The sequence below is a fragment of the Oncorhynchus gorbuscha genome, linkage group LG18, assembly GCF_021184085.1.
Source record: "Oncorhynchus gorbuscha isolate QuinsamMale2020 ecotype Even-year linkage group LG18, OgorEven_v1.0, whole genome shotgun sequence".
Lineage (NCBI taxonomy): Eukaryota > Metazoa > Chordata > Actinopteri > Salmoniformes > Salmonidae > Oncorhynchus > Oncorhynchus gorbuscha.
This window is the reverse complement of record NC_060190.1, coordinates 22872658-22889545: the sequence shown is the minus strand read 5'-3', so window position 1 is coordinate 22889545 and position 16888 is coordinate 22872658. Positions and strand designations below refer to the sequence as shown.

The 16888-nt window shown below is 44.5% G+C and overlaps 1 protein-coding gene across 2 annotated transcripts in view; it reads right to left on the bottom strand.

The window, feature by feature from the left end:
- LOC124003879 (voltage-dependent calcium channel subunit alpha-2/delta-2-like) overlaps positions 1-15478 on the bottom strand; it is a 98028-nt gene extending 82550 nt beyond the window's left edge. For both annotated transcript variants that reach the window (XM_046312509.1, XM_046312510.1), the window contains exons 1-2: positions 15167-15478; positions 10710-10791 (exon numbers count right to left, since the gene is read on the bottom strand). In XM_046312509.1, the coding sequence (XP_046168465.1) occupies positions 10710-10791; positions 15167-15282 (198 nt within the window). In that variant the 5' untranslated portion in view covers positions 15283-15478. The remainder of the gene's footprint in view (positions 1-10709; positions 10792-15166) is intronic.
- Positions 15479-16888: the final 1410 nt, after the last annotated feature.

Below are 16888 nucleotides of genomic sequence, written 5' to 3'. Positions count from 1 at the left end.
GCCGAATTTCTTCAGCCTCCTGAGGTTGAAGAGGCACTGTTGCGCCTTCTTCACCACACTCAGATTGTCAGTGATGTGTACGCTGAGAAACTTGAAGCTTTTCACCTTCTCCACTGCAGTCCCGTCAATGTGGTTAGGGGCATGCTCCCTTTGCTGTTTCGTGAAGTCCACGATCAGCTCCTTCATTTTGTTGACATTGAGGGAGTGGTTATTTTATTGGAACCACCAGGCCAGGGCACTCACCTCCTCCCTGTAGGCTGTCTCGTCATTGTTGGTAATCAGGCCTACCTACTACAGTTGTGTCATCTGCAAACTTGATGATTGAGTTGCATGGCCACGCAGTCATGAGTGAACAGGGAGTACAGGAAGAGGCCGAGCACGCACTCTTGTAGGGCCCCTGTGTTGAGGATCAGCGAAGCGGAGGTGTTTGTTTCCTACCTTCACTATCTGGGGGCGGCCCATCAGGAAGTTCAGGACCCAGTTGCACAGGGCGGGGTTCTGACCCAGGGCCCCGAGCTTAATGATGAGCTTGAGGGTACTATGGTGTTGAAGGATGAGCTATAGTCAATGAACAGCTTTCTTACATAGGTATACCTCTTGCCCAGATGGGATAGGGCAATGTGCAGTGCAATGGCGATTGCACCGTCTGTGGATCTACTGGGGCGGTATGCAAATTGAAGTGGGTCTAGGGTGTCAGGTAAGGTAGGTGATATGATCCTTAACTAGCCTCTCAAAGCAATTCATAATGGCAGAATGGGTGATAGTCATTTAGTTCAGTTACCTTTGCTTTCTTTGGTACAGGAACAATGGTGAACATCTTGAAGCAAGTGGGGACAGCAAACTAGCTAACAATAGATAGTTAATCCAGAGATTCTTACCTTTTCCTTGATTTCGCAGTCTCTTCCAGATCATCAGGGCCTACCTTTAAGCCCCCCCCCCCTCCCCCTAACCTTCACCATACCCCTATCTCCAAACCCTGCCCCCCCTCCATACGTTGATACATCACACTCTTTCCCTTCTTTGAGCCCTCTCTTCATTCATGTCTTGTTTGTCTGATGTTTTGTTTTGACTCCTGTTTGTTTGTTTTTTCTATTTAATTTATATAATTGTAAAGCGACTCTGGGTCCTTGAAAAGCGCAATATAAGTCCCATGTATTATTATTATTATTATTATCATCATCATATTATCAATCATTTGCAGTTCTTTATGAAAGCCACATTAGCAGCTAATTAACATTTAATTTGTTGGGGGTAAATACAGGCGAATATATTGATCAAAGTCACCTTGTCCGAAAGAGGTTTACATGGTCATCAAAACTTCACGCCAGGGTATCAGCCCTTATTTCAAGTGTTTCTAAAATCCCCTATTGGAAAAATGAATGGTGGAAAAACAATTGGAATCATTTCCCTGTTTGACCGCTAGGTTTTATGGGTATTATGACTCATACTGTGGTACTCTATATGCCATTGCCTGCCGTTGCCCTTTAGCAAGTCACTTAACCCCCCATAACAACTGCTCCACGGGCGCCCAGTGTGCCAGGCCCTTGCTCCAACCTCTCCAACCTGTATATAGGCTACGTATGTATTTCGGAGGGGTTGGGATAAAGTGGAAGTCAAATTTTGGTTGGACGTTGTGTACAATTGACCAATAAAGTGATCTTAATCTCATAGGCTATAAACCTAATAATATGGCATTTAGCAGTTGGAGCAATTTAACATTAACACATGAGTGCGGCAAAGTGCCAGATTCTTGAATGATAATGACCAAATCATTGTCGCATGATTGAAGAGACAGGATTGGCGCAAATTGCAGTATGGTCCGTGCTATCCGGGATCCTTGGGACGTCCCTAACCCATTGAAGTAGAAATATAAAATGGTTAAGGTAAGAGTTAAGGTTAGGTAATGGTTAGGGTAAAGGTTGGGGTTAAGGTTAGGGTTTAGAGTAGGGACGTCCCAAGGATCCCGGATAGCACAGTCCATTGCAGGAGTGCGGATGGTGAAATTAGCTGTTCAACAAGCTGTTTAATTAGCGGTCAATAAACTGATGGGTCAAATCAGAGATCTCTATATAATGACGAGATGCTCATGTCTCCACCATAACAATGGAAGTTGTTGTCCCAAGGCGGGAAGGCAGGCAACAGGCTTGGTCCAAAATAAGAACATTGAAACGCATTGGGATTATTTTGGACAGATTTTGGCAAATTAAACCTCTTACCTTACCTCTTCCTCTCTGGCCAAATCAGCTCATCAACTCAGCCAGGGAAACACTAACAGTAGCTTATTATTGTTTTTCACACCTTCCATTAATGTGATAACGGAACAGGCAGTGGTGGAAAAAGTACTCAATCGTCATACTTGAGTTAAAGTAAAGATACCTTAATAGAAAATTACTCAAGTAAATGTGAAAGTCACCCAGTAAAATACTACTTGAGTAAAAGTCTAAAAGTATTTGGTTAAAACTATACTTAAGTATCAAAAGTAAAAGTATAAATAATTAAAAATTCCTTATAGTAAGCAAAGCAGAACGACACCATTTTATTTGCATTTTTTTATTGACAGATAGCTAGGAGCACACTCCAACACTCAGACCTAATTTACAAATGAAGCATTTGTGTTTAGTGAGTCCGACACATGAGAGGCAGTAGGAATGAGCAGGGATGTTCTCTTGATAAGTGTGTGAATTGGACCATTTTCTTGTCAAAATGTGACGAGTACTTTTGGGTGTCAGGAAAAATATAATGGAGTAAAAAGTACATTCTTTTTTTAGGAATGTAGTTTAGTAAAAAAATATATATAAAAATTGAGCAGACCGCCATGCAATCTCCATAGACAAACATTGGCAGTAGAATGACCCGTACCTACAAGCTCAGTGACTTTCAATGTGGCAGTCATACAGTAGAATGCCACCTTTCCAACAAGTCAGTTTGTCAAATTTATACCCTGCTAGAGCTGCCTCGGTCAACTGTAAGTGCTGTTATTGTAAAGTGGAAATGTCTAGAAACAACAACGGCTCAGCCGCGAAGTGGAAGGCCGGCCACACAAGCTCATAAAACGGGACCGTTGAAGCTCGTAGTTCGTACAAATTGTCTGTCCTTGGTTGCAACACTCACTACCAAGTTCCAAACTGCCTCTGGAAGCCATGTCACCACAACAACTGTTTGTCGGGAGCTTCATGAAATAGGTTTGGATAGCCAAACAGCCGCACACAAGCCTAAGATCACCATCCGCAATGCCAAGCGTCGGCTGGAAAGGTGTAAAGTCGCCTCCATTGGACTCTGGAGCAGTGGAAACGCATTATCTAGAGTGATGGATTGCGCTTCATGATCGGCCCGACTGCATAGTATCAACTGTAAAGTTTGGTGGAGGTGGAATAATGGTCTGGGGTTTTTCATGGTTCGGGCTAGGCCCCTTAGTTCCAGTGAAGGGAAATCTTAACGCTACAGCATACAAGGACATTCTCGACAATTCTGTGCTTCCACCTTCGTGGCAACAGTTTGGGGAAGGCCCTTTCCTTTTTCAGCATGACAATGCCCCCGTGCACAAAGTGAGGTCTATACAGAAATGGTCTGCCAAGATCTGTGTAGAAGAGCAGAGCCCTGACCTCAACCCCATCGCCTTTGGTATGAATTGGAACACCGACTGCGAGCCAGGCCTAATCACACAAAATCAGTGCCCAACCTAACTAATGCTTTTGTAGCTGAATGGAAGCAAGTCCCCACAGCAATATTCCAACATATAGTGGAAAGCCTTTCCAGAAGAGTGGAGGCTGTTATAGCAAAGGGGGGCCAACTTCATATTAATTCCATATATATAATTAAAATTGCTTTATTTGTATGGCATGTTCAATGGGAACAAAGATTAAAAACAATATGTGTGTTGACTGTGGTAGGGCAGGGCCTATGATGTCTGCTAAATGAACAACGTAGGTTTATAAATTGCCTTGTATCATGTTTTTTTTATGACCTTCCTAAACAAAATATTAATGGATTTATTTGTAATTGTTTATATTAACACCAGAAAGTCAGAGCATCGTAATATCTCAAAGCACATTTTATTGTTTAATTACTGCTATTTTTCAAGTCATGTCCCCCTTGTTCTTGACTTTCCCTAAATAAGTCTATATAACACACTGTCATTGTTAGACTCTTCATTTCACAAACAGAACAGGAGTTATAACCAGTTTTTTGTAATATTTGGAATGATTTTCCCTGGCCTGCTCCGCTCCTTCTCCAATAGTTGAATGTGCCAAGTCCAGTTTACAATCACCCCAATAATTGCCTCAAAACTACACCGAAACTAATTTCACGCATATAACAAAAGACCAAACAAAAAAAAGAGAGTATAGTATGATGGGGGAGAATGGGTGATTCGATGAGTGAGGGGATGCGAAAGACGCACAATTATGTAATCACCAATTGTGAATGAAGAACAGGGCGGGCCATTCTATTGTATTGATCTTTTCTAATTATAATCTCAAAATGGTGGACCCTATATCAGTCCACCAAATCCAATCAGTTCTGTTAGTCTACTCTAGGCCTACTTGGAGTACGCTACACAGTGAGAGGGTGCATAATTTACAATGGCAAGACCAAGATGAATGGATGCACATGCTGCGTTAGTGTTGCTATAAGATCTGAATGAAAAATAATTATCATGACATCTCAGATTATTGTGATACTCTGGTTGATAAATCAACAAAGGCATTTGATTCAGTTGACCATTAATTATTGCTGGCTAGGCTCAGTAACATTGGTCTCAGTGAAGGGGCAGTACATTGGTTTAGTAACTATCTTTCTGACAGAACGCAATGTGTATATGCTGACAATCACAAGTCTAGCTTTCTTGAGATTAATAGAGGTGTGCCCCAGGGTTCCATTGTAGCTCCTGTGATGTTCTCAATTTGTATTAATGATTTGGGGAAATGGGATGCAACCAGCAAAGTTGCATCTATATGCAGATGATAAAGTCATATATTCATGTGCTCCTTCTCTGGTTCAGGCTGTTGAAGAGCTCCAGACTGCTTTTCAGTCACTGCAGGCCTCCCTTCATGGTCTCAATGTCATGTCCTGACCTTAGTTCCTTTTTTATGTCTCTATTTTAGTTTGGTCAGGGCGTGAGTTGGGGTGGGCATTCTATGTTTTGTGTTCTATGTTTTCCATTTCTAGGTGTTTGGCCTGGTATGGTTCCCAATCAGAGGCAGCTGGCAATCGTTGTCTCCGATTGAGAACCATACTTAGGCCGCCTGTTTTTCCCACTTGAGTTGTGGGTAGTTATTTTCTGTTTCGTGTTGTTGTTGCACTTTGCAGAAGTTTTTGTATGTTGGTTTGTTGCTTTTGTTCCCGTATTCATCTTTATTAAACTCATTATGAATACGTACCACGCTGCGCTTTGGTCTACTCCTTCGTCCACCAACAACAAGCGTTACACTCAATCTGGTCTTGAATGTACAACATTTTTCATTCATGACCTTTACCAGAGTTCACACTCAGTCAGAGAACATTAGCATAGTCACATCTGGTGGTTTATGCATTGAAAAAGTGCCATCCTACAAATACCTAGGTATATGGTTGGATGACAAGTTGTCCTTTAAAGTTCATATGGATAAACTTGTGAGGAAGCTTAAATTAAAATTGGGTTTTTATTTTCGTAATAAGGCTTGCTTCCTGCTTATGGCTAGAAAGAAGCTTGTTCAGGCCACATTTCTCTCTGTAATTGATTATGGTGACTTGTTGTATATGCATGCAACCACCTCTGTCTTACAGAGACTGGACTGTTTATCATGCATCCTTATGCTTTATTACAAATGCCAAGTCACTCACCCACCATTGCACCTTGTACAAAATGGTGGATTGGAACTCACTTTATATGCGCAGAAAGCTACATTTGTATGTGTTCAGCTACAAAGCCCTTTTGGGTAAACTCCCTCTTTACCTCTGTAGTCTGGTCTCCTTCACCAACATACCCGGTCTGCTAGGTGGTTGCTACTTAAAGTCCCCAGGACATTCACAGTATTAGGCAAGACCGCCTTCTCGTCTTGTGGACCAGAGGCAAGGAATAGTCTACAATCCATGCTTCATCTAGATAAGTTAGTGCCACTAAATTAATTTACAATTTTGATGGGAGACTCTGTTACAGAGGAGTGTAAAATGCTTCTTTTGTTTTAGGCTGGATCATGTGGTTGTATTTTATTGTTGTATGTGTTTAATTCTGTAATGTATTAATTGTTGCTGCCTTCTTGGCCAGGTCTCCTTTGAAAAAGAGACTCTGGGTCTCAATGGACTTTTCCTGGTTAGAAAAAAGGTTAAATAACAATAAATGATTCTGATTCGTGCTGAAGGATCCATATCGGGCAGCAGGTGAGTGTCGGATAATGTTTTAGATCAGATTTCACTGCTGTACTTAGGTGTAAGGAAGAACTCGCCGCTGGCCTGTTGCTGTGTTCTTCAACATGCTTGACTTGGCTGCTATCAACGTACACGTGTTGTTCAAGCAGTGCATGAACAACACCCATGAGCAGAAGAAACTTCGTTGTGAGTCTGGCAAGCGGGCTACGTGAGAGACATATGAGGGCCAAGAGAGCAGCAAAGATTGAACGCGAGCCATTGCTCGAGCCAAAATTGCACACAGCTCCCGGGGAGGAGAAGCTGCAAGGTGGGCAGATGCACTCGGAACAGAACTCCACTCCAAGCGACTTGTTTGTGGGAAGTGTTGAAATCAAGTGAAGGTGTCGAAGATTTGTGGTGACTGTTAGGACAAGGGATAACAGATAAATGAGATCCAACTGTTGTGTGAAGATGCACACCATACTGTAAGCACAAGCGAGGCCACAAATAATGTGTCCAATAACTGTCAATAATATACTATTTTTGACCACTGTCATATCGACACTTATAGTCATTAGAATGCCATTATTGATTTTGTGCTGATTTTTTACTGTTCACAAGCAGGCTTTCACAAGGCTTTCACAAGGCTTTCACAAGCAGGATTGGCGCCTATACTGATATTTAGGCCACACCAGATCCACAGACGACACAATGTATATTGCACTCAACACTGCCCTTTTCCCACCTGGATGAAAGGAACACCTACGTGATAATGCTGTTCGTTAATTACAGCTCAGCATTCAACACCATGTGCCCTCAAAGGACCCGGGGACTAAACAACTCCCTCTGCAACTGGATCTTGGATCTTCCTGACGAGCCACCCCCAGGTGGTAAGGGTAGGTAACAACCCATCTGCCACGCTGACCCTCAACACAGGGGTCCCACTCGCTCTTTATTATCAATGCATAGTCACTTTACCCCTACCTACATGTACATATTACCTCAATTACCTCGACTAACCTGTGCCACCCCACATTGACATGGTATCAGTACCCCCCTTTATATAGCCTCGTTATCTTTCTTTTATTGTTGCTCTTTCATTTTTTTACTTCAGTTTTATTTAGTAAATATTTTTCTTAAAACTGCATTGTTTGTTAAGGGCTTGTAAGTAAGCATTTCACGACAAGGTCTACACCTGTTGTATACGGCGCATGTGACAAATAACACTTGATAAACAAGGAGTACCGGTACTGAGTCAATGTGCAGGGGTACGAGGTGGTTGAGGTAAGTGAGGTAATATGTACATGTAGGTAGGAATAACGGTGACTAGGCAATCAGGAGAGATAATAAAGAGAGTAGCAGCAGCGCACGTGAAGAGTGCCTATTTGTGAGTGAATGTGTGTGTGTGGCATCAATATGCATGTGTGTGTGTGTGTGTGTGTTTCGTGTGTTGGAGTGTCAGTGTAGTATGTGTGAGTAGTCTAGTGAGAGTGCATGGAGTCAGCTCAAAAAAACTCAAACAAAGGGGTCAATGTAAATAGTCCGTGTAGCCATTTGATTAACTGTTCAGCAGTCTTGTGGCTTGGGGGTAGAAGCTGTTTAGGAGCCTTTTGGTCACAGACTTGGAGCTCCGGTACCGCTTGCCGTGCGGTAGCAGAAGGAACAGTCTATGACTTGGGTGGCTGGAGTCTGACAATTTTGAGGGCCTTCCTCTGACACCGCCTGGTATAAAGGTCCTGTAGGGCAGGGAGCTCGGCCCCAATGATGTACTGGGCCATATGCACTACCCTCTGTAGCGCCTTGCCGTCGGATGCAAAGCAGTTGCCATACCAAGGGCTGATGCAGCCAGTCAATATGCTCTCAATGGTGCAGCTGTAAAACATTGAGGATCTGAGGGCCCATGCCAATTTTTTTTCAGCCTCCTGAGTGGGAAGAGGCGTTGTCTTGTCCTCTTCACGACTGTGTTGGTGTGTTTGGACCATGATAGGTCCTTAATGATGTGGACGCCGAGGAACTTGAAGCTCTCGACTTACTCCACTTCAGCCCTGTCGATGTGGATGGGTTGGCATGCTTGGCACTCCGTTTCCTTTAGTCTACAATCAGCTCATTTGTCTTGTTCACGTTGAAGGAAAGGTTGTTCTCACCACACAGGTCTCTGACCTCCTCCCTATCACTGTTGGTGATCAGGCCTACCACCGTTGTGTCGTCTGCAAACTTAATGATGGTGTTGGAGTCATGTATGGCCACTCAGTTTTGGGTGAACAGGGAGTACTGGAGGGGACTAAGCACGCACACGAGGGGCCCCATGTGTTGAAGGTCAGCATGGCGGATGTGTTATTGCCTATCCTCACCACCTGCAGGTGGCCCATCAGGAAGTCCAGGATCCAGTTGCAGAGAGAGGCGTTCAGTCCCAGGGTCCTTAGCTTGGAGGGCACTATGGTGTTGAACACTGAGCTGTAGTCAATGAACAGCATTCTCACGTAGGTGTTCCTTTTGTCCAGGTGGGAAAAGGCAATGTGGAGTGCAATAGAGAGTGCGTAATCTGTGGATCTGTTGGGGCGGTAAGAGAATTGGAGTGGGTCCAAGGTTTCTGGGATGATGGTGTTGATGTGAACCATGACCAGCCTTTCTAAGCATTTCATGGCTACGGATGTGAGTGCTACGGGCAGTAGTCATTTAGGCAGGTTACCTTGGCGTTCTTGGGCGCAGGCACTACGGTGGTCTGCTTGAAACGCGTAAGTATTACAGACTGTATACATCTTTGTATGCGTCTCTGTGTGTGGAGTAAAAGTGATCTAGAGTTGTTTTCTCCTAGTTACAGAAGTGACATGCTGGTCGAAATGAGGTCAAAGAGATTTCAGTTTTTCTGCATTAAAATCATTGGCCACAAGGAGTGCCGCCTCTGGATGTGCATTTTCTTGTTTTCTTATGGCCCTATACAGCTAGTTGAGTGGGGTCTTAATGTCAGCATCAGTTTGTGGTGGTAAATAGACAGCTACTAAAAATATAGATTAAAAATCTCTTGGGAAATAGTGTGGTCTACGGCTTATCATGAGGTATCCTAACTCAGGAGAGCAGAACCTAGAGACTTCCAGGCATTGCTCACAAAGAGACACACCCCTCCTCCCTGAGTTCTGTCTTGCCAATGCACAGAAATCCCAGCTAACTGTATATTATCCATGTCCTTGTTCAGTCATGACTCCGAAAAGCATTGAATATTACAGTTCTTCAGGTCCCGTTGATGGCATAGTCTCGAACGGAGCTCGTCCATGATTGCCCGTTGGCCAATAGAACAGAGGGTAGAGGCGGTCTATCCGCTTGCCGACCGTAGTCTCGTCAGATATCCCGCACGCCGGCCTCTATAACGCCGCCTCTTTGTTCTCTGTACGTCGGGGATTTGGGCCTGGTCGGGAATGAGCAGTAAGTCCTTCGCTGCCGACTCATTGAAGTAGAAATACTCATCCAAATCGAGGTTAGTCATTGCTGTTTTGATGTCCAGAAGCCTTTTTCAGACATAGGAAACAATGGCGGATACAGGTTGTACAAAAAAATACACGCAAAATATCACAATTGGTCAGGAGCCCATAAAACAACATCTATTTCCTCCAGGACCATTCTACTCGCAGTTGAGTAGAAACTCAAGTTTGGGAAGAAACCACAGATAAAATAGATGGAAGGTTCGTTTCAATTCATGGGCCTTTTTTCAAAAGAGCACAGGATTCTCCTGCGGCCTACACTGTGTAGCGCCAGGCTATGGAACATTCGCTCCCGGAGCTGTTTCAGCCACTGGGCAGGATTATGGGTAAATGAATGAGGAAAAGGTGCATGGCTCCCATCAAGGATTTACTGCAGGCTGCCAGACCATCTGTTCTTCTCTGACACCAACACAGAGAACACGAGCCGTGACCATCAGTCATCGCTCACTCACAGCATCGAGGACACCCATCCCTCACCATGTATAGGACCCATTGGCCCACAGCTGATCCAAGTTTTACGATTCGGCTACTGTGCAGAATATGTTAAAGGATGTTGTATTGTTCAGTCACCTGTCATAGTATGGTCACAGGCTCACAGACACACACGCACGCACGCACACACACACACACACACACACACACACACAGTACAGGAGACACACCCACAGTACAGGAGACACACCCACAGTACAGGAGACACACCCACATGTATATTTTACAGTACACAGAGGGCAACTCGGACACACATCTTCTGAGACTTGGCAATCAGGGGCAATGAGTTCAAAATATAGGTTACAATGGGATCCAATGAGAAAACGCAGGACAGATTGATAAGCTGTCTCTCTCCCGGTTGAAACATGATATGCGGTAGCTTTTAGCCTGGGGAAGAGAGGTTAGGCGAGCACTCACCCCTTTTAGCTGCTGGGCTCCGCTGATGTGCTGGAAGACTCTGTCGATCTCCTGCTCGATGCGCCTGGCCCAGTGCATTATTCTGTGGACACACAATATGGAGGTGAGGTGTCACCCAATACCAGCACATCTGCATATTAACCCCATGCAAACGGAGACAACAGGAGTTTCTTATGACCAGGACCTTGCTTGCGATCCCCGTAACCAGCTTTAACAGTTCCCATTCCCCTCCTAACACATGGAAATGACGACACCACTCTAACAAAGGCTAAAGAGAGAAAGTGGAGGTTACGGGCCCTGGTCAAAAGAAATGCACTACTTCGAGAATAGGGTGCCATTTGGGACGCAGGCTTGGTCAAAAGTGGAACTGTTTCTACAAGATTTACTCATTCGAAGCAAAGAAACTCTCCGAGTGGCGGTTCTTTAGCCAAGAACATCCGTTTCCTCTCACTCCCTTGGTGGGGTTAGATTCTCTCCTGCAACAAAGCCAGAAGAAGAAGCACATTCAACCACCTGACTCCACACTAAAAAGAAATGCAAAGCCCCAATGCTTGACTCAAGTACTTTGTGGAGCATGAATCATTGATGAGCCCATTGAGCGAGTAAAATACGAGGGCCATATTTTTGTTGCTTCACCAGGCCTGAGAAATGCTGCAGTAAAGCAAGCGCATCTAAAATGGTGGAGCGAGTCAATCGAAGGACACATTATTTCTTACTATTGTAGTCCATTGCCTTATGCTACACCTTAACAATCACAGCAGATACACTTCTGGACCAATCTTCAGTTACAGTGTTCCTGAAAGAGGGTTTATGACTCCGACGCTAAACAGTAGATATAGTACGTCAATAAACACGTCACTACCACATCAAGATATATAGGCCTAGACTCTGCCTAGAGTATTAAAAACAGACTGTGCATTAAGAACACAGTGCATTCAGTTGTCCACACTTGTACACTGTGAAATCAAGTCGAAAGGGCTATATATAGGCACACAATGTAGGTAGCAAGTATCAGATGAGTCATGACCAGCAGCACAAGAATCATGTGGGTAACAACTGTAACAGCCAGGCTACAGTATAAACACGCTCGTGAATCATCGGCTACGGAGCCACAACACAGCCAGTCACAATGTAACCGACACCACTACAGCTGGCTGAGAGAAGAGCCGATGCAGACAGATACTGTGGAAAGACAATGCATTCCGCTCCCAGACGATGGCTGCTGGATGACACATCGAAGCGCTATCAACGACTAACAGGCTCATTAACGATTTAAAAATAGCCGTAGTCCTGTCTGATTCACATGAGGCTACTGTCTGATGAGTACGCGGGAGATGCTGGACACAGGAACACAGACATGACATGACCAAAGATGGTATTGTTTTAAAGGAGAGGTGGCAAAATAGGCTTTGTTTCGTGATTGTTGCAATCCGAGCTGCAGAGCACCTCCTGTCTGTTGACGAACACAAACAGACAGACATAATATGTGATATGATGTGACCAAAGATGGTCATTTTTTTAAAGGAAGAGTAGGGTGGTAATAAACGCCTTTAGTATATGATAGTCCATGACTAAACAGGCTTGGTTACATGACTACTGCTAGTGCCCACAGAACAGCAGAGCAGAGCAGAAGCCCTCTCTCTGACTGTGGCAACATCCCAAATTACACCCTTTTCCCTGTATAGTGCACCACTTTTGACCGGGGGCCGTTATAGTGCGCTAGAAAATTAATGCACTAAATAGGGAATAGGGTGTCATTTGGGATGCCCCAGCTTGTGTGACTCAGAGCAGCTGAAGCCCGATCCTGGCTTTTCTTAGTGCGCTCCATTTCCTCTCCTCCTGGGCCCCACTGGGACATCAGATAACTGTGTGTTGCGGAGCTAGCTGCCTGCCATGCTCCTGCCTCTCCTCTGTTACCTACCATCCATGCACACCCCAGGGACCGGAGAGAGAGTGAGAGTAGCACTACACGGCCCGCTGTGACCCATATTCACTTCCAAAGGGAGAGGGAAGGAGAGAGGGGGAGCGGATGGGATATTCAGAGAGGGTGGGGTGATCCGAGAGGGGGAGGGGCAGGAGAGAGGGAGAGATTCTGAGGAAGAGCAAGTGTGAGAAAGAGACGGAGGGGAGGGAGGGAAGGACGGGGGCTGTGAGGGATGGAGAAAAGGGATAAACCCTGACTGCTGCAGTATTCGTTCTTAATTGGAGGGAGCTGCTGTTCTTCAGTGTGGCGATTCTGCTTCATTTAGCTTACATGAAGAGACCCAGGGCTGAGGGAAGTGGTGCTGTTTCAATGCACTCACTCAGCAGATAACCAGAGGGAAGGAGAGGACAACCTTATGTACCTCTCCCACAATAATCCAATTCATCACCCCCCCCCCCCCCCCCCACACACACCTCCCCTGTTGCGCCAAAGACCCTTGCTCTCATTGGAACACAACAAACCGCTCCCAGTATCTCCAGCTGTCATTGGCCCACAGTTTCCTTCTACTGTCCCAAAGATCCCAGTCCCATCTGGTGAGTGCCTGCCTGCCTGCCTGCCTGACTGCAGAGCCTGGAGAAAGGCCTGGAAAGCTGTGGTCTCCAGTTAAGTGCCAGCTGTGCTTACGAGTGAAAGGGTTAAAGGTTGGAGAAGAAGAGCTGGGAAGAGGATGATGAAAAGTAGGGCACAAAGTGATGACTATTCCACTATGGACAGATTGAGGATCAATTTGAACGCAGGCTTATTAAAATCAGCTTCAAGCACAGCTAGAATGGCATTATTACTGTCGGGCTCACTGTAACTGCCAGAGTAAGCCATGCCGTACAACTGTAGGCTACTTACTTCCTTTATGTCACCGTTACCTGTCTTGTTTCTAGCTAGTGTTTTAAGCTCCTCTCACAGACCAATTAGGGCACAGAGATGGTCTATTTTGACATGTGGACATGGCCCAATGGCTACAGAGGTTTTTATTGATTCATTCTATAGATCCGTTTTAAAGCAAGACATGCTTTAGCCCCAGATTACGTTCCAGATCTGGTGGTTGTAGTCCCAGCAACCGCATAAAAGGCAGAACTGATCCTAAATCAGCACTCCTACTTTGAGAAGCGTGATACATGCGATTACGTATCAAGCGTCTCGAAGCAGGAGTGCTGATTTAGGATCAGTTCTGCCTTTTAGATCACAATGAATAAGATCACATGGACAGAGGGAACCTGATCCTGTATCAGCACTCCTCTGAAACCCTTGACACATTTGAAAGGCTTTCAAAGAGGGGACTGGAGTGAGTGACTTTGTCGAGACTCTATGCTACACTTGAATGTATGTCGTTTGTGCAATAAAAAAAACGGTACAATAAATGTATTGAACAACAGTGTTCTGTAACCCTGCACACAAACCACCACGGCTCCTATAGAAAATGCAATCCCATCAAGTTGTCGGCAAAACCATCAAGACATGCATGTCGTTCTGCACAAAGCACCAAACAAAAACCCACATTTCATAGGCTACCTAAATAGACCTTACATCCCAAATGAAAGCATGTCCCACATGATGTTGAGGTGTCATTCTGATTCCACATTGCTTGAATCCCAAACAAAAGCTAAAGATTTTACAGCATTAGAAGTAGTGGAGCACAGCTATATGCTACCATGTCCAAAAACAAATGACCTCCACTATATTCCCCTCAGGACTGTGACAGTCTGGAAGGAAAGCAACAACAACAAAAGACTGACGCTGCCCAGTTTGATCAAAGACAGCAGCCAGCGCTGCATTGACATCATGAGACACACAGAGATGTTGTGACGACTAAACTCCCATTGAGCCACATATGAACACAACGACCATTCAATTAGGTGGCAAGCAGCCTGCTCTTGCCAACCAGACTGTTGACAGAGACTGGCTAGCAAGCAAACAGTATCGTTTGTGCCAATGATATGACAAAAAATAACACATCTAGAACATTTACATTTTAGTCATTTAGCAGACGTTTTTATCCAGAGCCATTTAAAGGAGTGATTGGGGTTAAGTGCCTTGCTCAAGGACAGATGTCTCGCCTATTCAGCTCGGGGGTTCGAACCAGGGACCTTTCCGTTAATAGCACAACCCTCTTAACCGTTGGGCTAAACGGGAAATGATATTATATGTAGTCAATTGTAAATGGTAATTAGGGAATAGTGCCGTATTTGTATGTGATTCCTTCATGTATTGTGTATGACAGAAAGCAACGGTCCACATCCCTTTGACATCCTAAATGGACTGTTTTATTGCCCGTTCCTCGTTTGCCGGATCAGTCGCAGCATAGCGAGAAATATGTTCACGACAGAAATACAATGCGTGTAACCTAATTTAATGATAGGAAAAGCAGAGGTGGTACACCAGCACAATGACGGTCACCCAACGTGGCAATCAAATGCTGGACCTCAAAATACGCATTTTGTCTGTGACAGCTGAGCAGCCAGTGATATAGAATACTTACGTGTATTGCTGGGGGAACGTGAGACCATCGGCGCCAGGCCACTGTACATTGAAAATCAAGATAATCTGGAAAGATACCAAGCAGACAATGCTGCAAGACGGAGTGCATATCGCCATTTTCCATTAAAAATCTTGAAAACGGGTTTGGAAAAATGTGAACTAAGATCCCAAAACGTTAATGTTCAATCGCCTTTCGAGTTTATTTCGGGTCGCCTGCTGATTTCGACGGTAAACAAATGTGGACGAGCCTATGATTGATGCTCCTGCCAAGATACCGCAGTCGCCCACTCTGCACTAGTCTCAGCAGCATCCGACGCACAGGCACGAGTGTAGCCTCTCTATTTCACGCATGAAGAGGACCACTTTGAACCCAATGTGATATAGGCTCAATTTCACAGATGAGCTCGACTTCAAAACGCATCGTCACTTCATTTAATACACAAACAAACATTTACATGTATTTATTATGCTTTCAAGATTTATTAACAGTAAAAATGATTTATTAAAAAAAATATTTATATAAAATGTGATTTACCATGCCTATATATATTTTAATGTGCTAAGCCTAGTGATGTAGAGATTAAAATGAAACTTGATATGCACGAAGGAAACTTATGCAATGCAGTTTGCCTACTGTACTTCCTCCTACTTCTTCTGGCTATTGGATAGCCTAATAGACTTTATCATACTGATATCATGCGAACCCACTGATGCGCAACTGTATAAGAGCTCGAGCTTCTTGGATAAATCGCTGTGCGTGGGAGACTTGCCAATGTAGCCTATACCGACTGGACAAAACGTCAATTCAATAATTTCTATTCTACAGTCTCTTCAAGCTTGAAAAACCCTAACAGTACATTGCTTACTTGAGCAATGGCCTTGTGCCAGTTAATAATGAATTTAACAGGTCCCTGTTTGCGCCTCGGCCCCTAGTGTTCCTTCGTGAAATATAGACCGAAGAACTCAGCTCTCTGCTTGTAAACTGACCTTCTAAAGGTTACATGAGATTGCTGCTTCAAAGCAGCTTGTTGAGTTCTGGCTGGCTGGCTTATGCCCCATGTGAGGGACCTCACCCGCAGGCAGGGAGGCAATGCCAGCAGGTGTAAGATGAATTCGTATGCATGCTCTCCACATATTGATTAATGCTATCAAAGTTAAGGGGGAACGTCATCATTCAAGTTTGGAAGATATTGGACATTCAAGACGCAAAGTGTCACCGGCCACATCCTCATGATGATGCAAAATGCTCTCCTGAATAAAAGGGAGTCAAAGACAGAGAGTCATGTGAGGTTGATGTCAGTACGCCTTTGAAAATTGGGTACACAAAGTGTTATTTGTTCAATTCATTAAATCTTTGTCCCCAAAAGGCAATTTGTGTGCAACATAAAAACACATCCGCAAGTATAGGATAAACGCAAGCATGATACGATAAGTTGAAAAATGTCCGTTGTTGTGCAAAATACAAGGTCAATCAATTACTTTTGTACTATAATTACAAGGTGGAGTTGCAAGATATTTAGGCAGGCCAACACATATTGAGGAAGTTGTAATTGAAGACATCTACTGAAAATCCCAGCTCTCTCTTACTAAGCAGACGGACAGTGTGGCAGCATCTATTCCTGTTTCTCCAATCGCCAGGCAGGGGTGAGGGGGCGGTGGGGTGCTAGAGGTTACAGCTTTGAGGACTCTCCCTGACAGCCCTGCAGGCTTTAATCCTGTTGCC